The 21,757-nt window shown below is 36.7% G+C and overlaps 2 protein-coding genes across 2 annotated transcripts; both read left to right on the top strand.

Moving 5' to 3' along the window:
* The first annotated feature begins 236 nt into the window (after nt 1-236).
* Nucleotides 237-5,875, top strand: LOC115996015. Its single transcript, XM_031235158.1, has 3 exons — nt 237-3,854; nt 3,927-5,182; nt 5,233-5,875. The coding sequence occupies exons 1-3, from the start codon at nt 237-239 to the stop codon at nt 5,873-5,875; spliced, it is 5,517 nt and encodes a 1,838-aa protein (XP_031091018.1).
* An 8,400-nt stretch (nt 5,876-14,275) lies between these two features.
* LOC115996017 (floral homeotic protein FBP1-like) lies at nt 14,276-14,563 on the top strand. Its single transcript, XM_031235159.1, has one exon. The coding sequence runs from the start codon at nt 14,276-14,278 to the stop codon at nt 14,561-14,563; it is 288 nt and encodes a 95-aa protein (XP_031091019.1).
* The last annotated feature ends 7,194 nt before the right edge of the window (nt 14,564-21,757 follow it).

A 21,757-nucleotide genomic window follows, 5' to 3' on the forward strand; every position in this document is an offset into this window, starting at 1 on the left:
TAAATGTGTAACCGGTCAGGCGATGAGTATATATAGCCCGACGGAAATCAAAAGAGGGGGACACGAAAAAATAATTGAGCACAGAGAGTTGAGTAGAGAATACACTTGTTTTCTTTATAAATCCTTTTAATTTTCCGGTAGTGTTGGCCCGCCGGCCGATCGCCTGAAGATCGGGAAACCATCACTGGCGCCTTCTATGGGGTTTGAACGAAAAGTGCTGTGCCTCCGGCGGAGCAATGAGAACGACGAGCAAAGCGGTCAGTGCGGGGGGGCGACCTCGTTCCAATGATTTGCGGGAACAATTAGGCCGGACTAATGGCCGTGATTTGCGAGAGCAATTAACGGCTAGGTCTAACAGTCCAGATCTAAGAGAACAGATATCCGGACATCTCAACGGGGCACCTGCCGGGGGAACCGACTTAAGAGAACAGTTAGGACGACCCAACGGCCAAGATTTGAGAGGGCGTTTGAGCCGGCAGACTTCCCGGAACACTGGGGAATCCCGCCCAGAAACAATAGGTAACCGGCCTCCGCCCGGAGAGTTGGAGCAAATCGTAGTACAAGTAATCAATGAGGTTGAGAGGCGAAGGTTTGAGAATCGAGGTACTAACAACCAGACTGAACCCGTCACGCCAACGGGGGAAGGAACTATGAATCCACAAGTCACTGAGCAGGAGGGGCGTAACAGGGAGGAACACCCGACTCTCCGTCGAGAAGACGGCAGGCGTCGAGAGGTCGCTCGATCTGTAATGGATCGCTTGAGCGATTCCCGTGGAAACCCGCTGCAAAACCCACCTCGCGGAAACCCGGATCGACCGAATGGCAATCGCCAAGAACGTCGGGCCGCGGCCGCCTGGCGGAGAGTGCAGGCCGCGGTATCCGAGAGTAGCGCCGAATCCCCGGCAGAACCTAAATATCGTCACAGTCAGATGGAGGGCTTTGAGAAAAGGCTCCAAAATCTGCAAGATCAATTTGAGGGTAAGATTAGGCCCTCTGTTGAAAATCTCTTAACTTCCTCGCCCTTTGTGGACGAGATCATGGCTTACCGGGCCCCTGCAGACCTAAAGATCCCGGAGCACGCTACCTTCGACGGGATGGGCGATCCACGAGAACATTTAGTCAGCTACCAGGCCAAAATGCAAGTTTTAGGGGTGGAGGAGCCACTCATGTGTAAGGCCTTTCTGCCTACTCTTAAAGGGCTCGCCCAGAAGTGGTTTTTGGCTTTGCCGAGTCGGTCTATCCGATGTTTCAATGACTTAGCCGATCGATTCCTCACTCATTATGCTGTGAACATCAAACCACAGCGCAACCTTACCCACCTGAGTGGAATCAGTCAAGACGAAGGGGAGGCTTTGAAAACATACTTAACCCGTTGGCAAAAGGAGGTTCAAACCATCGAAGGGTTGGATGAGCAGGTGGCAATCACTTTCTTCATGGAATCGCTCCGTGCGGGTAAGTTATTTATTGACCTTCACAATGATCGTCCAAAAACCTATGTGGAAGCTATGCAAAGAGCCAGTCGTCAGGCAGACACGGAAGAAGCAGTAAGACAAAAGCGGCAGCGAGAAGCTGCCGGGTCCAGTGCTAAGCGATCACGATCCGATACCAGGGGTCGGACGGAATCTGAGCGCTCCAGTCGCACCGAGGTCCGCCGAGGAGCTGAAAGAGTGGGGGTTCCGCCTCCCCGACCTTCCGTGGCGCAACCCGTGCATGAGGTCAAAGACACCCTGCCGCCTCCCCCGCCTTTGAAACCTGGAGACCAACCTGAGGTTTTGCCTCCTGGAGGGGTCCCGACAAAGTATTGCCGATACCATCGATCGACCACACATACCACTGAGGAATGCTATTACCTGAAAAAGGAAATAGAAGCCATGATCCAGAAGGGCGCTCCGCCCCCGCCTAATCAATGGAGGCGACCTCCGCGATCTGATAAAACGGACTCACGTTCCGATCGAGGGAAGCAGCCCGCCTCTGAGGAAGAGGAAGCAAATTGGAAACACAAACCTGTTATCAATATGATAGTAGGAGGCCCGGAAGGGGGAGATTCGTCCGGATCACGGAAAGCTTGGGCTCGGCAATTATATGTGGGAACCATTTACGGTCGGGACGATAGTCTAAAGAAGGTATGTCGAGAACCTATCCTGTTTACCGATGATGACTTACCTCGGAGCCAACATCCCCACCGGGATGCTTTGGTTATCGCCATGGACGTCCATGGGACGGCAGTTCGAAGAGTTCTGGTAGACACTGGGAGTAGTGTGAATATCCTGTACTTAGAAGTATTTGAGAGGTTGGGGTTACAACGTAACAAGTTGACACCTATAAAGACACCTCTGGCCGGTTTCACCGGGGACTCGATCGAGTCAGAAGGCTCTATACGCCTACCCGTCGAAATTGGGACTTTCCCCAATCTACGAAGTATAGATATGGAGTTTGTGGTGGTTAATTTATCCTGCTCTCATAATATGATTTTGGGGCGACCTGGGCTGGAAGACCTGGGTGCTCTTATCTCCATAGAGCACCTTTGCTTGAAGTTTCGGACTCCTAACGGGATCGGAGTCGCCCGGTGCGATCAAAAGGCGGCTCGGGATTGCTATTTGCAATCCTGTCGGAAAATTGGGAAAGAGGATCTAAGGGTTCATTCTATCACTAGTCGAGAAGAACAGACAAAGAACCTCGACCGCCCCGAGCCGGCGGTAGAGTTAGAGGAGGTCGAAATTGATCCTGCCCACCCTGAGAGAAGGGTAAGGATCGGAACAGGTTTGGCTGAGAAAGTCAAACAAGAAATCACCCTAGAGTTACAAAAATATCAGAAGGTATTCGCCTGGGGACCTGAGGATATGCCCGGAGTTGATCGGTCGGTAATCTGCCACCGACTAGCAGTCGACCCTAATCACAAACCTGTTATCCAAAAGAAGAGGTACCTCTCTGCGGACCGACGTGACTTCGTTAAAAAGGAGGTAGAGACTCTGATGACCGCCCGACACATCCGTGAAGTAAAATATCCAGATTGGCTCGCTAACGTGGTGCTTGTACCTAAGCCTCCCGCTTGGCGAATGTGCGTGGACTACACGGACCTCAATCAAGCTTGCCCGAAAGATCCTTTCCCGTTACCCAGGATCGACCAGCTAGTAGATGAGACGGCTGGTTGTGATCTGCTGAGTTTCATGGACGCCTTTCGGGGGTATCATCAAATCTTCATGCACCCCGCGAATGAAGAAAAGACTGCCTTCATCACCCCGGACGGGGTATACTGCTACCGAGTGATGCCCTTTGGGTTAAAAAATGCCGGAGCCACCTACACTCGGATGGTAGGTCGTTTATTCAGAGACTTGTTGGGAAAGTCCATGGCCGCGTACGTAGACGATATGCTTGTGAAAAGCAAGGACGAAGGAACCCATGCGAAGGATCTGGCAGCCACTTTCGCCATAATGGAGAAATATAATCTGCGTCTAAACCCAAAAAAGTGTGCCTTTGCGGTACGAGGAGGAAAATTCCTTGGTTATATGGTAACTCGGAAAGGAATCGAGCCCAACCCTGAAAAGGTGAAGGCTATCCTCGACATGCAGCCTCCGGGAACCTTAAAAGAATTGCAAAGGTTAACGGGGCGACTTGCGGCCTTGAACAGATTCCTGTCCAAATCCGCGGATCGAGCCTTACCCTTTTTTGAAGCTATGAAGAAGAGGGAAGGGTTTCGCTGGACGGAGGAGTGTCAGAAGTCGTTTGAAGAATTAAAGGATTATTTACAGACTCCACCGCTGCTATCCACCCCGAAAGAAGGTGAGGTGCTGTTCCTCTATCTAGCCGCCTCTCAGAAGGCTGTCAGCTCCGTGTTAATCCGAGAAGAAGAACGGGTATAGCACCCGGTCTATTACGTTAGTCGGGCCTTGAAGGCTTCCGAAATTCGGTATACTCCCTTGGAAAAGGTGGTGTACGCTCTGGTGATCACAGCCCGGAAGTTAGTACCTTACCTTCAAGCTCATCCCATCCGAGTTCTGACTGACCAGCCCCTGGCAGGAGTCTTGCGAAATCCCAACTCTTCAGGGCGTTTGGTAAAATGGGCCGTGGAACTCACTCAGTATGGGATCGAGTACCACCCCCGCCCCTCGATAAAAGGCCAAGCCTTAGCTGACTTCATAGTGGAGTGCACCGCTCATAGCCCCGAACCTAACACCAAGGCCCCTGAGGAAGGGGATTGGTGGGAAATGCACGCTGACGGAGCCGCCAGCCAACATCACTGTGGAGGAGGAATCATGCTGACGACTCCCGAGGGGTTTCGCTTGTACTACTCGCTCACGTACGAGTTTACGGCCTCGAATAATGAGGCAGAATATGAAGCCGTAATCGGAGGATTACGCGTGGCCAGAGCTCTTAAAGTCCAGAAGATCCGAATTAAAACCGACTCTCGTCTAGTGGTCGGACAGTTAACCGGAACTTGTGAGACAAAGAATGAAAGACTCGGGCGATACAAGAAAGTCACTGAGGGACTTTTAGGTGAATTCGAGGCTCACGAGTTGGAGCACGTGCCCCGTGCCGAAAATACCGAAGCTGATATCTTGTCCAAAATGGCCCTAGGCGGAATACCAGATCACCTCCTCAGAATCTGCCAGAATGAGCGAATCCTTCTACCCAGCATAGAACTGAAAATTATTCCGGAGGACGTATGTGTTACGGAGGAACTAGATCCTGAGGAGCATCCTGAGGTATTTTGGATGGAGGAAATTCACAAATATAAAGAAAAGGGAGACCTTCCCGACAATCCGGCCGAGGCCGCGAAAGTCCAAAGACGATCTTCTGCGTATGTGATAATTGATGGTCACATGTACAAAAAGTCCTTCGGGGGACCGTTGCTAAGGTGTCTACATCCCTCTGAAGCGGATCAAGTTATAGAAGAAGCACACCGAGGGATCTGTTCGGCTCACCAAGGGGCTCACACCTTAGCTCGCAAGATAGTGTTACAAGGATACTACTGGCCTACTATGGTCAAGGACTGTATTGGTCGGGTAGCCCGATGTACGGTTTGTCAGTCCTTCGCTAAGAAGGACACACGACCAGCCTCCTTCTACACTCCGATCACGGTAGCTATTCCATTTGCTAAGTGGGGAATCGATATTGTCGGACCGTTGCCCCTGGCACCGGGACGATTGCGCTTTTGTGTGGTGGCTGTGGATTATTTAACAAGGTCATTTGTTGATTTGGACTTCCCGAGCACTTGGTCAGCGATAATGGCAGGCAGTTCGACTGTCGGCCCTTCAGTGATTTCTGTCAGCAATATGGAATACGACACACTAAGGTCTCAGTGGCCTACCCTCAAGCCAATGGACAAGTTGAGAACATCAATCGAACCATCGTAGATGGGATACGGAGGAAGTTAAGTGACCTGGGAGGAACCTGGGTCGATGAGCTGGATCGAGTTCTATGGGCATATCGAACGACTCATCGAAAAGCGACCGGGGAAACTCCGTTCTCCCTCACTTATGGCTTCGAAGCCAAAATACCGGCGGAGATCACCACTCCGACCCTACGAGTACTGCAGTATAATGATGACGAAAACGAGGAGAGCTTGCAGATAGAAAAGAACTTCCTTGAGGAAAGGAGGGATGCAGCGTATGGACGAATGGCCGAGTACCAGCAGTCGGTAAAACGCTATTATGATAAAAGAGTCAAGGAGAAAAGGTTCCAAGAAGGAGATCTGGTCCTGAGAGACCGGGATGCCAGTCAGCCCAATCAGGGAGGGAAGTTCGCGGTTAAATGGGAGGGTCCTTACCGGATCCGAGAGGTCATTCGTCCTGGAACTTACCGTTTGGAGACTCAGGATGGACAGGCTGTTGAGCGGAAATGGAATGCGGTGCACTTAAAGAAATTCTTTCAGTAGAAGGCCCTAATTTTGACCCTAATTTTGTATGTGTCCTTTCTGTTAGGCCCTAATTTTGACCCTTCCAACTTGGAGCATGTAATGGCTGCTTATTCCTGGTTTGGTGATTGCTACATGAAATTGAAGGCAAAGAAAGAAAAACAAATGTCTGCAAATCGTGTTGCGAATGAGCAAATGGTTTCTATTCCATCATTTTCAAATGTGGGTGCTGCAGAGTTTGATCTGAATGTTGCTGCAGCTAGCTCGAATCAGGTTCTGGTTTCTACAAATCTGGTTCGGGGTACATTTTTAATTGTTATTTTATAATAATAGTAATTAATTTTAATGTGGGTCACACTTGTGTGAGACCGTCTCACGGATCCTTATTCGTGAGACGGGTCGGGTCGGGTCAAAGCACCATGCAAATGTCATACTTATATGTGCAAATCTCACACTTATATGCTCAAATATAACACTAATCAAAAATACAATTTTTATTACTTAGAGAAAAAGTAATACATTTTTCATAATAAGTAATGTTGACAAGTACCTCTCACTTATAAGGGCAAATATACTTTTGAGGAAAAATGTAATACTTTTAAATCGAAATGTAAACGTATTGTCTTTTCCATAAAAGTATTACATTTACCCTAATAAGTAACAAAAATTTTATTCCTGATTAGTATTACATTTGAGCATATAAGTATGACATTTGTGCATTTAAGTGTTACATTTGTATCTTGACCCGACCCGACCCGTCTCATGGTGAGACGGTCTCACACAAGTTTTTGCCTTTTAATGTGTATACACATAAAATAGTAATATTCATAGTAATATTAATATGCGATATAATAAGAACATTTNACTTGTGTGAGACCGTCTCACGGATCCTTATTCGTGAGACGGTCTCACACAAGTTTTTGCCTTTTAATGTGTATACACATAAAATAGTAATATTCATAGTAATATTAATATGCGATATAATAAGAACATTTATTTTCTTTTATTTTAGCATAATTTGTGAATATAGATTTACTCAAAATTTCAGAATACTATGAAAAATTTTGTGAATCTATACTATATATAAAAGTATTATCCTCCTCCCAAACTTAAGGGCATTTTAGTCAAAATATTGATTTTATTAATTAATTAATTTATTGATTATTTATTAATTTATTTATTGATTATAAGGTAAATTGGACAATTATTTTGGGTAAATTATTGATTATATTAGTTAACCATATATATTTTCATAAATTTAGCAATCAATTATTATTACATATTATTATTATTATTATTATTATTATNAATATTCATAGTAATATTAATATGCGATATAATAAGAACATTTATTTTCTTTTATTTTAGCATAATTTGTGAATATAGATTTACTCAAAATTTCAGAATACTATGAAAAATTTTGTGAATCTATACTATATATAAAAGTATTATCCTCCTCCCAAACTTAAGGGCATTTTAGTCAAAATATTGATTTTATTAATTAATTAATTTATTGATTATTTATTAATTTATTTATTGATTATAAGGTAAATTGGACAATTATTTTGGGTAAATTATTGATTATATTAGTTAACCATATATATTTTCATAAATTTAGCAATCAATTATTATTACATATTATTATTATTATTATTATTATTATTATTATATGCCACAATGGTTTTGGTTGTTTTTGTAGCATATGTATTTTTTTTAAATAGTATATACTCTAAACTTTCCTCTCCTTCCCAGATGAGAGGCGAACAACGACGGCGGCCGATCTTCGACGGTGGCAAGTTCTTCCTCCCCCAGCGAGTTCTCCTCCTCCAGTTATCTCTATCTCCCCGTTGGTCGAAGAAGAAGATGATGAAATGATAGGTAATGTTTTCTTCTTCTTCTTCTTCTTCTTCTTCTTCTTCTTCTTCTTATTATTATTATTATTATTATTATTATTATTATTATTATTATTATTATTATTATTATTATTATTATTATTATTATTATTATTATTATTATTATTATTATTATTATTATTATTATTATTATTATTATTATTATTATTATTATTATTATTATTAAGGATTCTTATTATTATTATTATTATTATTATTATTATTATTATTATTATTATTATTATTATTGTTATTATTATTATTATTATTATTATTATTATTAAGGAGGAAAGAAGGAAGAAAATAAAAGGAAGAAAGAAGAATGGAAGAAGAAAGAAAAGAAAAGGAAAAGAAAAACAAAAGGAAATGGGTGTTGATAAAGATGATGGTGATGCTTTGTTTTATTATTATTATTTTTTGTTTTATTATTATTATTATCCCGCAATAAGAAAATTTTCATAGAGAGACTCTGGGATGGAAGGCACCAAGGAAAAGAAATAGGAAGAACCAGAAGATAAATGCTACTGGTGGAAGTTATGTAGAGCACACGGCCCCAAATTAAAGCATTTCCTATCTCCTTAACTAAGTCTTCGAATTCTGTAAACCTATTAAATTTGTGAAATTCACTGCCTCTTCAAGCTTCCCAACCTGTGCAAGGAAATCAAACACTTTAAATTATTGTAGCAGCTCAACCGTACTGAGTTCTATTCTTAAAAAATAGGAAACAAAGAAAACTATTAAAAATAAATAAAATAATTAATTAATTATTCTTTTAGAAAAAAACATAAAACGGTTTCCCCTACACCATTTTTACTTCAACACAATTCGCTTTTTATTTGTTTGGATCCATTCCCATGAAGTGCTTTATTGGGATCTCAAGAAAAAAAACAGGATCATTCGGGGTAATCAAGTTTTTTTGCTAACCTATTCTGTTAAGAGTATAATAATAATAATAATAATAATAATAATAATAATAATAACAATAACAATAACAATAACAATAACAATAACAATAACAATAACAATAACAATAACAATAACAATAACAATAACAATTACAATTACAATAACAATAACAATAACAATAACAATAATAATAATAATAATAATAATAATAATTCGTAATAATAATCTAAATCTTTAAATATAATTTCTCTAATATTAACAATATAATAATAATAATATTTCAAAACTCTTAATATAACTTCCTACTTAAATTTTCCTAATAAATCCGTTTATAACGGTAATTACAAATATAGAATCTATCAATACTATATATAAAAATAATATCCTCCTCCAAAAATTTTCCGCCCAACCGTAGGGGCATTTTAGTAATATGGTAATTATTATGATAAAATAATATTAATTATAATTCATTATTAGTAATTACGGTAATTATTATGATAGAAATGTTTCACAATAATATTTTACATTATCAATTTAAAATGGAACAGAAATTAGGTAAATTGGAAAAGGAAATGAATATTAATAATTGATTGAAAATTAAAATAGAAAAGAGAACGATAATTATGTCAATTGGAAGAGGAAATGAATATTAATAATTGACTGAAAATTAAAAAAAAATCCATAATTAATTAAAACGGAAAAGGAAATGGTCAAATCATTGCATTTTAAATTTTCACAATAATATTACACAGTATAATAAATCAAATCATAATTAAATCATAAATCTTTCACAATTTTAAATAATGGAACAGAAATTAAAAATGAAATGGAAATAGTTCAATAATAATATTCTACATCATCAAAAGTAAAGTAAATTAAAAATGGAAAAGAAATATTTCAATAATATATAGTCTACATCATCAATAGTAAAGGTAAATTAAAAATGGAATGAAAATATCAATGCATCTATTATTCTAATTGACTAATTAACTAAAAATAAAAAAAGAATAATTGACTGAAAATGAATCTGATATTACTAATTGACTGAATATATAAAAGTAAATGAATATTAATTGTAATTGACTAATTAACTAAAAATAAAAAAAAGAATAATTGACTGAAATGAATCTGATATTACTAATTGACTGAATATATAAAAGTAAATGAATATTAATAATTGACTACAAATAAAAAATATCCATAATTGACTAAAATGAAAAAGGAAATGGTCAGATCATTGCATTTTAATAATGAAGGAATGAAAATATTTCAATAACAATATTCTACATCATCAATAGTAAAAGGCATATTTTAAACAATATTAAAGGTAAATTGAAAATGGAACGGAAATTAAAAATGAAACAGAAATATTTCAATAATAATATTCTACGGCTATGTTTGGCAAACCTAGCTGAAACGATAGCTGAAAGCTGAAAAGTAGCTAAAAGCTGAAAAGCTATAAGCTCAAAGCTGAAATCTGAAGAGCTGTTAAGCGAGCTGGTATACTTAAAAGTGTTTGGTAAAATTAGCTTTTTGATAAGTTGATAAATGTAAAAAGACTAAAAAGGACATCTTCATAAAAGTTAAATAGTTTTAAATTTAAATAGGTTTGTTTACATATTAAAATATAAAATAATGAAATCAATATAATTTAATGCCAAATAAAGTAAGAACATATATTTGAAAATATATAAAGTAAAACAAGATGTTTATAATTCATAAAATTAGTTCATACAAAAATTATTGTTCAAACACAAATGCCAAATTAAAATTACAACGAAAGATATTGAAGAAAAAAGGCTAAAAGAGTTTTAATTGGAAGGGATAAATGATGTCATTTATATAAAATAATAAGAATAAAGATGGAAAAAAGTTAAGAAGCTACATGGAAAAAAGTTAAGAAGCTACTAGCTTATTTTTGAAAAGTTACATGAAATAGCGTTTCAAAATAAGCTCTTATTTTAAGCTACTAGCTTATTTTGAGAACATTACCAAACAAAGCTTATAGCCTATTAGTAGCTTAAAATAAGCTATAAGCTCTGCCAAACACAACCTACATTATCAATTAAAAATGGAACGGAAATTAGGTAAAAATATCACTGCATCTCATATTTTAATTGACTGAAAATATTTTTTTAAAAAAAGAATAATTGGTTGAAAATGAATCTGATATTACTAATTGGCGGAATATATAAAAGGATCACTAATTGACTGGTATTCTACCATTATATATTTTTTTATTGTTCTCTGTAATTTCTCATCTTTCTCTTTATTGCTTAGTAATGGAGTCAAATTACGTCCCTCAGGACAAGGTAAAGCTCTATAAGGCTCCGGTTGATGCGTTGTTATTTGGCCAAGCTAAGGAATATCAACGTGTTGCCATCAACCAACAAACACTGGCATGCTTATTCCATGACTCCAAGGTACATATTGCATTTATACACTTTTTTACAGCATTATTGAATTTTAAAAATATTGGAATAATACTATAGTTTAAACTCATACTATAATTTAGACTCATACTCATATTATATTGGTTGAATGCTTTATTTCAGAATACTGAATTTATGTTGTATGTTAGACAGTCATACTTCAATATACATCACAAAATATAATCACATAATGGATTTGCTATCCACAAAATGAATTTGTTACTCATAGAATATAAATTTATATTATTTATTTATTAATATTGGATTAATACAATAGTTTAGACTTATACTATAATTTAGACTCATACTCATAATATATTTAGTTAAATGGCTTATTTTAGAATACTTAATCTTTACTTTATGTTGTATGTTATATATTAGACAATCAAACTTCAGTATACATCATAGAATATAATCACATAATGTATTTGTTATCCACAGAATATAATCACATAATGAATTATTACTATTTTTTTAGTATATTCATGATAGAAAAAATATAAAATTTATAAAATTTATTTATTAATTAATATTAATATTAATATTTATGGGTGATTCGCTCAGGGAATTTGTATCCATTTATAAATTTCTAAAGAATTTGTTAAACAATTCAACAAACTTTGGAAGGAAGGGAAAATCTATAATATTCACAATTTTGTTGTGCAAACCTCTCACATGAGGTTTAAGTCGTGCGGGCAAAAGTACATTATGAAAACGAATAATGACACTTTGATTAGCGTTACGGATTCAAATGATTCTGATTTTCTCAAAGACATGTTTAAACTCAAGGTTTGAGTGTTGGGGGCTCTCGGAGGTGTGGATAGCAACCAATGTAATTTTTAATTACAATTTCGTTCTACCTCATGCAATAAAATTTTTGTAGTCTTGATTTTTTAATAGTTATTTTTTATTAGGGCATAACACCACTGGAAGCTACATATTCGACAAATCTAGAAGTATCTCCATTGATGAAACTACTCCTGAACAACCGTCTTTGAAGAGAATAAACATGGATTGTTCATCGTCTTCAAAGAGTTTGAAAAAGCCTAAAATTGAACCCAATGCATGATAGCCTTGGTTGTTTTGTTTTTTCATTTACCACACAATATTTATTAGATTTTCAGTTTTTCTTAGTTTGACTGGACTAATTAAATTCTTAACAGATGGATTAATTAACTCATGTTTTCTTAAGGGAAACTGTAAAGGAAAGAAAAACTAAAAAATGACTAATTAACTCTTTTTTTTTTTTTACAAAATGACAAAATTGCTATTGATAATGGTAATACACTTACGCTGGTCGGCTACTCTGAGTACATTCTTACGGTCGGTTGGTCGGTCACCCGGCCCGATCGTTTCTATGATCCTACCGGATCAGCTCGGTCGTGACCTTGATTGATGGTGCAATTGAAGATATGTTTCGGTCGTTACCTTGATTGATTGATACAAAACATATCTTCAATTGCACTATATAATATTTGATGATCTAATTTAAATAATTATATATTAATCTAAATATTTTTAATATATTATAACAAATCCATTCCGTGCATCGCACGGGCGAAAATACTAGTTATATCAAAATTAACATATAAGCAATATTTAGAAATCACTTATTATTTAATAATGAACGTATTATTAATATTGAATTGAGGTAATCAGTGTGTGTCTATATGTATATATAGACACACAGTTTCTGCAATGTCACTGCTGCAGCCAGCCCGAATCAGGTTCTCGTTTCTGCAAATCTAGTTCGAGGCTTCAACTTGAACGTCGCACCTAGTGCAGATGATGAGGACATGATGATTTCTGTTGCATCTCATGTTCGACGTTTCAATTTGAATGTGACACCGGGTGCTGATGAAGAGGCGGAGGAGGAGAAGGAGGAAACAGATTGTGCAAATCGAACCCGAGGCTTTAATCTGAACGTCGCACCTGATGATGATGAGGAGATGATTCGTACCCCTTCTAATTAATTGTTGTTGTTAGGTTGCAGCAAAATTGTTGGTTATGTTGGTCTTTATGTTGTCTTTCATTTGTGTTTTTCATGGTTTCCAAATTGGTCATTTAGTATAAGGTTTCCCATTTAGTTTCCTGCTTTAATTTGTTTTTGTTCCTTTGTCTTTATGTCGATTTATCTTTTTGTAATCTCGTCATTTTCAGAGTCTGTTCACTATGTTTGAACAATGGAGTAATTCAATTCACTGCTTTTGTTATGCATGTCAAACCATTTAAATTTCATAGTGTTTCAACTACATTCTCCACAAATTTATACACTATATATAACTCATATTTTCTGAATAGAAGAACAAAACCAATTGGAGTTATATTCAATGATAAAGACAAATCAAAAAGCCTAAATGAATCAAGGGAAAATTGTGATTTATGCCTCTCCATAATATGACAATTATCAATGTCACCCCTGAATTATTAGTGGTGTAAATGTTGCCCCTCAATTTTCAAAACGGTACATATATTGCCCTCCCGTAGTGTAAATGTTGCCCCTCAATTTTCAAAATGGTACATATATTGCCCCTCCATCCCGTACGGTACGAGAGGGGCATGCAATATATGTAACATTTTAAAAATTGAGGGGCAACATTTACATCACTAATAATTCAGGAGTGACATTGATAATTGACATATTATGGTGAAGCATAAATTACAATTTTCCCATGAATCAATGTTTGTTTAGGCCAACAATGTCAACCAAAGTGTACATACATAAGCTTTTGACAAATGAACTCTCATGATTTGCCTCGGGGTACATTTTTAATTATTACTATTTCCGTCCTATTTTGGTTGTCTGGTTCGTTTAAAGAGTCTTGACTGAAGTTATTTTTAATCTAATTTTTCATAATATTAAGTTTAGCATTAAAATATAAAATTTTGATTTCAAAAAAAATATATAAAATTCATATATTTAGAAACTACATTAAAAGTATTATTAAACACACAAAAAAAATAATTTTAAAAATAATAAAAAAATTAGAGTTAATACCACAAATGATCTTCTGACTATTGGGCTAGTACTCCTTTTAGTCCTCGACTTTCAATTCGACTACAAATGGTCCTCTGACATTGTGATAGTTCTCCTTTCCAATCAAAGAGAATTTTTCCTTTGGTGTTTTGAGTTTTTCCTTGATATTGATGGGGAGCCAGAGACGAAACATAAGGGTAGGCAAAAGATAGAAATGAAACTGATTGAGTGTGAAAATGCTCGGTCTGTAACCTTCTCAAAGAGGAAAATAACCCTATTTGAAAAGGCCAAAAGGGCTGCAGCTTCAACTGGTGCCACTATAGCCATATTTCTCATCTCATCCAAGGGATATATGCATGCTTTTGGCACTTCTTGTGTTCATCCAATAATAAATGAATATCGTGCTAGGCATTCCAATGATAATGTAGCCATTGCGGTCGCTCAGAACGATGGCCACCGATCGGATCTTCTGAATGGAGATCCAGTTGACAAGTTGAAATAAATTTTGGAGTGCCAAGATGTGTCTTTCCTGTTAGGCCCTAATTTTGACCATTACAAAAAACTTGGAGCATGTAATTGCTGCTTATTCCTGGTTTGATGATTGCTGCACAAAATTGAAGGCAAAGAAAGAAAAACATTTAATGTCTATTCTCATTTTAATTGTAAATATATTTATGTTAACAATTTTATCATAGGAATTCAACATAATTATTAAATAACAAAATTTTGTAAATGAATAAACCTCATATTTCATTTTTATATATGAAATTTATTAACATTAATAGTTTTTTTTTTTAACATAGCATAGTTTTAATATTTCTGTTGCATCTCATGTTCGACGTTTCAATCTGAATGTGACACCGGCTGCTGATGATGATAAGGAGGCGGAGGAGGAGGAAACTGCTCGTGCAAATCCAACCCGAGGTTTCAATCTGAATGTCGCACCAACGTCGCACGGTTATGTTGGTCTTTATGTTGTCTTTCATTTGTGTTTTAATTTCATGGATTCAAAATTGGTCATTTAGTATAACGTCTCCCATTTAGTTTCCTGGTTTAATTTGTCTTTGTTGCTTGTCTTAATGTCGGTTTATCTTATAGTAATCTCCTCATTTTCAGAGTCTGTTCAGTATGTTTGAACAATGTCCATGGTATAACAACTAAATTATTCTAGTACTAACTATGTTGTTATACCATGGACCCAGGTCCACCTTGAAAGATATACTGTGGACCCGGATCATCATAATCTACATACTTAGTACTAGAAAAAATTAGTTGTTATACTGTGGACTATGGTCCACACAACATTTAATAATATACATATTTATGGCGTATCATCATAATCTACTTACTTAGTACTAGAAAAATTTAGTTGTTATATCATGGACCAAGGGACCCTGGTTATTAATGACCCTGGTTATCATGGAGGAAACTGCTCGTGCAAATCCAACCCGAGGCTTCAATCTGAACGTTGCACCAACGTCGCACGGTTATGTTGGTCTTTATGTTGTCTTTCATTTGTATATATAAGACGTTTTAGACTCGGGTCCACCGAATAAATTGCCAGAAAAATTACCATTTGTAGACCATGACCCATTACCTTAAACCACTGATTGTTATACGGTGGACCATGGTCCACACATCATTTAACAATATACATATTTAATTACTTATGACGTATCATCATAATCTAGAAAACTATGTAGGCTATGGTGATTAATATGTGTATTGTCAAATAAAGTTATAGTAGAATTAAAATGATACTTTAGTGTTTTTATAACTAACCTATTGTGTATATAAAATGAAATTGAATAATAGAGCTCATACAGATATGTATATCGCCAAATAAACCTGTTGTGGAATTAAAATGATATTTTAGTGTTGTTATAATGAACTTATTGCATGTATGAAATGAAACTAAATAGCAAAGTTCATACATATACGTATATTGTCAAATGAACATGTATTGGAATTAAATTTAAATGATATTTTATTGTGCGTAGAAAATGAAACTGGAAAGCATATACATAAAGTGTAATTAAAATGATACTACAACATTACTATAATGAAACTAGTGTTTGTGAAAAAATTAAACTAAAATACTATAATGAAACTAGTGTTTGTGAAAAAATTAAACTAAAATAGAGCTCCTACCATAGTCCACGCTAGGGGTGGAAATAGGCTAGGCCGAGCCGAGCTTTAAAAATTTAGGCCTGGGCCTGCAATGAAAATCTAAAGCCTGAGCCTAAGCCTGGCCTGTATGTAGGCTTTTTTTTTAGGCTCAAGCCTGAACCTACCGTTGGCCTAGCCTGGCCTGAAGCCTTTTTAAAAGCCTTTTTAACATATAGGCTTTTAAAAAGCTTCAAAATAGATCATAAGTAGGCTTTGAGCCTATTTAAGGCCTCCATTTTTAAGCATTTTAAAGTATGCCGGTAAAAAATTTACAAAAGAATACCTAATTTCAATTTTATTATTATTTGTTATCTTATAATCTTATATAATATCATAAATAATAAACAATCAACTCACATAATTAAGTTGCAATATTTCATTAAATATTATGACTGTAAGAATAGTTAATAAAAAAATAAACAATAAAAATACATACAACAGGATTAGCAACGATGTTTATAGTTGAATCATAATTTAGAATGCGATTTTGGAGGTGGAGGGTTAGAGTTTGGTAATTATATATACTTGGGATTGTAATGTAAATATAAAAATATATATTAGATATAAAAGAGAATACATATATATATATATATATATATATATATATATATATATATATATATATATATATATATATATATATATATATGTTAGGAACATAATGTAATAGGTTTTGATGATACCAAATGTATTTCAGAATCCCCTAAGTCTCGAAAGATAGGAATATCTTGTAAGTTCGACAAGTAAACTAAAAGCGAAAATACAACCGGGTAACTTGAGCTCAACTCGGAAAATATTTAAGCTTAAGGTAAACTTGATTGAACATTTTAGAAGTTTTCGTGTTGTAAGTCTATAGATAGATCAGAAGAAGGCACGAGACTACACTGGAGGAATAAGGGTCTGCGAGACATCAACTAAGTCTCGAGACTTAAGCAGAGTTCGAGAGATAGAGTTTCTCGAGACATCAATCCAGTTTGAGACATGGATTCGAGACATCAGTCAGTCGAGACATAAACCTGTCTCCGATACACTGACACTTCTCCATAGGACTGAATGGCAGTCAAGGAAGCATGGATAAAATAATCTAAGTTTGGAGAAGAAGAATATCATGGAGATAAAAAGAAGGTGCCTAAAAGACGTTATGGGAACTACCGGAAGTGGATGCCACGTCAGAATTCCACAACAAACGGATAGAAGGCGCACCAATCTAAGGTCGGTCTTATTCCCTAAAACAAGGATCATGGGAATATAAAAAGAGTAACTTTTGCCAAAAGAAGTAAGTGGAGCATGGACTCTAGAAAGTGGATTAAAGAATATTCACTACAAGACAAAAGTTTCAAGTTACAAGACCACCACTCCATGGAACATGCTGAAAATATTCAAGTCCCATGATCGGCATGGGAGACAGATTTCAAACGGAATAATTTTCCCTCCAACAAAATTATTCCTTAAACTCTCATATATAAGGACGTAAAGACACAAGCAGAAGGAGTTAGCGAACTGATTTACAAGAGGTGTCTGATTCAAACGTTCAAAGTGCAAGTGCTAAATCCGGAATATCATTCTTGATATTCAACACAGCGAGAAAACACATCTTAATGTTTTGAGAGAGTTACAAAGCGTAAACGTATACACATCCAGAAGGTGACCAAAGCCGCTCTACATCGACATTGATTCAACGATAGCTTTTGGTCAGATTGGAGTTTGTTACATTCAACTGTGACAACCAAAGGTCCTTGCTTTGGATTAAGCAAGAAGAGGCGGAGTAACCTGGCAGCTGTCTAGTGAAGATCCTGAGGCTTGAGGCGGGCTTGGTGATCAAAGCTCAAGTGCTCGAGAGGTGGAGTAACTGGAAGCGGGGAGAAAAACCTGAGGAGAGGCGGAGTAACCTGGGAGCTGTCTTGTGAAGATCCTGAGGCTTGAGGCGGGCTTGGTGATCAAAGCTCAGGTGCTCGATAGGTGGAGTAACAAGAAGCGGGGCGAAAAACCTGAGGCTTGAGGCGGGCTTCGTGATCAAAGCTCAAGCGCTCGATATTGTACTAAAAAGGGAAGTTTTAGTGCAATCCTTCTAGGGAGTTTCTAGAAGAAGAGTGGACGTAGGCGGGTTGGCCGAACCACTTAAAAATCTCTCTCGCATTTACTTTCTGCTTTTATCTCTCGTTATCTAACTCTCGAACTGCATTGCATATAACCATACCTCTCGAACTAACTCAAACTCGTGCTAATTAAAAAGGGGATAACATTTCCGCTGCGCATAAAACTTTGCCTTCATCCCGTGAGGTATCGGACCTAAACATCCTAAGTCCAATACACACGAGAGGTCGAAAAGATTTGCAAAATCTTATACAAGTTTATTCCCCCCCCCCCCCCCTCTAGACTTTTACCCCATCCCCTTGGGACCAACACTATATATATATATATATATATATATGCCAGGCCTGTACGCTTGAAGGCCGAGCCTGGTATATATAGGTCTGGCCTGTTTAGTTTAATAGACTTTTGAAATTTGCTCAAGCCTAGCTTTTCTACTAAACGAGCTAGGCCTAACTAGGCTTTAATTAAGCCCGGACATAGGCCCCTACAAGGCAATCATTATTGTGTGGACCATGGTCCACACAGCTGTGTGGATCATACTATCAAATAATGCACATTCAATATAAAAGTAATGTACATTCAGTATAAAAATAATGTACATTATATTCAGGGGATGTACATTATTTGTGTACTGAATGTACATTATTTTTATAGTATAAAAATAATGTACGTTCAGTACAAAAATAATGTACATTTAGTACATTAAAAATGTACATTTTATTATGGTCCACACAATAATTTGCCCCTACAAGGGGCCTGGCCTATTCCCACCCCTAGTCCACGCTACTACATGAACCATGGTTCATATTAAAATTTGCCCTTAAACCACCAATGTTTAACTTAATTAAAAAATAAATAAATAAATAACCATTGTATATATCATATTATTAATTACTTACCAATAATCATATTTATTTTTCACAATTACCATTTATAGCCCGTGATTCATTATCTAAAACCACCCTTATTTATGTTATCATACTATTAATTGCCTACCTATAATCATATTTATTTGTCACAATTACTCCATTTAGTAGGCTATGTTGGTCTTTATGTTGTCTTTATTTGTGCTTTTTATGGTTTCCAAATTCGTCATTTTATGATTTTAAAATGGTGCACCTTAAGTTTCAACAACTCACGCACCTTAAACATACAAATCACGAATCTTAAGAAGAAAAATCACGCACCTTAAGAAGGAAAATTACGCACCTAAAGCTACCGCATAACTGCACCTGAGTTTGATCTAAATGTTGCTGCAGCTAGCCCGATTCAGGTTCTGGTTTCTGCAAATCTGGTTCGGGGAGCATTTTTAATTATTATTTTATAATAATAATTAATTTTAATGTGTATACACATAAAATAGTAATACTAATATGCAATATAATAAGAACATTTATTATCTTTTATTTTAGCATAATTTGTGAATATAGATTTACTCAAAATTTCAGAATACTATGAAATATTTTGTGAATTATATCAAATTTAACATATAAGAAATATTTATAAATCACTTATTATTTAATGAACGTATTATTGATATTGAAGTGAGGTAATCAGTGTGTGTGTCTATATATATATATATATATATATATATATATATATATAGAGAGAGAGAGAGAGAGAGAGAGAGAAACTGAGTAGAGTTCAAGTGCGGTCGCATCTTCTCGTGCGGTAGGTGTGGTTTACACCACTAGTGTTGTCACGCCCCATTTCTAGGACATGATCCGGCCATGCCGTTACATGAAAACCTGCAACAATACGAAGCCTAACCATACCTACCTCTCATAATCTTCATAACAACACTTGAATACATAAGAATTTCACAACCCAAAATGGCAACAATACAATCAAATACTCATATTGATTGTTTAACCAAGTCAAACAACTAATAGTGATCTAATAAGCAAAAATTGATTGATAAGCTAACTATGTTACCAAACATGGCCATAAGGTTGTATTCACCACAAGGTTTGTTGACTAAATTTAGTAAATTCTTTAAAATTCAATTGTAAACTTCATATATAAAAATACAAATGAGAAAATTGTACTGTATGAATAAAGTTATACAAGTTTTTAGAAAAGTTTATAAAATAATATTAACCGAAGTGTTTCTAAATGTTTCTTAAATTTAAGAACAATGATTTTCAATTTTTTGATCTAAAATATATTTTATTTTAAATAGAAAACTCTATTTTTTTATTCTTCTAAAAATTAATGAATTTTCCGATTACTTAATAAACTATATTACTCCTATCATCCGCAAATTATACTATGGACCATGGTCAGGGCTGATTCTGTAATTGTGTTGAAAGAGAACTAAAGTTGCGCGGAACAGAGGTCGTTTCAACACAACTGCAGTATCAGTTCAACACAACTGCAGTGTTAGCAATGATGAGTGGTCCGCAATTCATTGTGGACCATGATCCACGGTATAACGAATGCCTATCATCGTTACCAAAATTTACGCCCACCGACTCTTGCCCCACCTACTTTGTACTTTAAAAAATTACCATTTTTGGGAGACGAAAAAAATTACCATCTATAGACCATGGCCTATTACGTTTATTAGGACTCTTAAGTATAGATTACTTCTAGTCTAACTATAACTCTGTATCAGTATATATTTATTCCTATGTAATCTGTATACAATTGATACTCTCAGTCTCTCAGATAATAGAAACATAATCTGGTATCATCGCTAGGTTGGTTTTTTTTTCCCATGACCGCTAATGATAGTTATGCCGTTGTTTCTTCCGAGCGGACTGTTTCTGATGCGGTGGTTCCTTCGGTGCCGATCTCGTTATCGTCGGCTCATCATTTTGTAAGTATCAAACTCACTACCCGTAATTTTGTGTTCTTGAGAGCTCAACTCGTTCCATTTCTGAAAGGTCGTAACCTCATGGGCTTCGTCGACGGCACCATTCCATGCCCTGCTACTACGCTTCCCCTTCCTGCCGGTGAGACTTCGTCCACCGCCGTTCTTCCTGCCAACCCAGCGTATCAAGCGTGGATGCAGCAGGACCAGGAGATTCTCTCCACGATTATCTCTTCTCTGAGTGAGGAAGTGATGCTGCTTGTGCTTGGTCGACACACGTCCATGGTGGCATGGTGTTCCATCGAGCTAGCGTTGGCGTCCACTTCGCGTGCCCAGACTTTTCATCTCCTTGCGCAGTGAGACGCCTTGGTTGCGGACTACCTCGGCCGAGTGAAAGTCCTTCTTGAAGACTTGGTGCTCGCCGGTCGGCCGGGTGTCTGATGATGAGCAGAACATCTACGTATTTCGAGGCCTGCGTTCGGAGTTTCTTGCTTTAACGGACTCTCTGTCTTCTCGCCCGGAGTCGTTCACCTTGGAGCAGCTGGCTGATCTATTGGGCTCCCAGGAATTTTCTCACGCCGGTGAGTACTCGCCGGTGATTGGAGGTGCTACTGGTGT

This window comes from Ipomoea triloba, chromosome 11 (genome assembly GCF_003576645.1).
Source record: "Ipomoea triloba cultivar NCNSP0323 chromosome 11, ASM357664v1".
In the NCBI taxonomy this organism is placed as follows: Eukaryota; Viridiplantae; Streptophyta; class Magnoliopsida; order Solanales; family Convolvulaceae; genus Ipomoea; species Ipomoea triloba.

What these genes read in the sequence shown, in the direction of transcription:
- LOC115996015 (XM_031235158.1), top strand. Translation starts at nt 237, where the DNA reads ATGAGAACGACGAGCAAAGCGGTCAGTGCGGGGGGGCGACCTCGTTCC. An exon ending in TAATCCGAGAAGAAGAACGG is followed by an intron (nt 3,855 to 3,926) that starts GTATAGCACCCG and finishes CCCTTGGAAAAG; the next exon opens with GTGGTGTACGCTCTGGTGAT. An exon ending in GCTGTGGATTATTTAACAAG is followed by an intron (nt 5,183 to 5,232) that starts GTCATTTGTTGA and finishes CGATAATGGCAG; the next exon opens with GCAGTTCGACTGTCGGCCCT.
- LOC115996017 (XM_031235159.1), top strand. Translation starts at nt 14,276, where the DNA reads ATGAAACTGATTGAGTGTGAAAATGCTCGGTCTGTAACCTTCTCAAAG.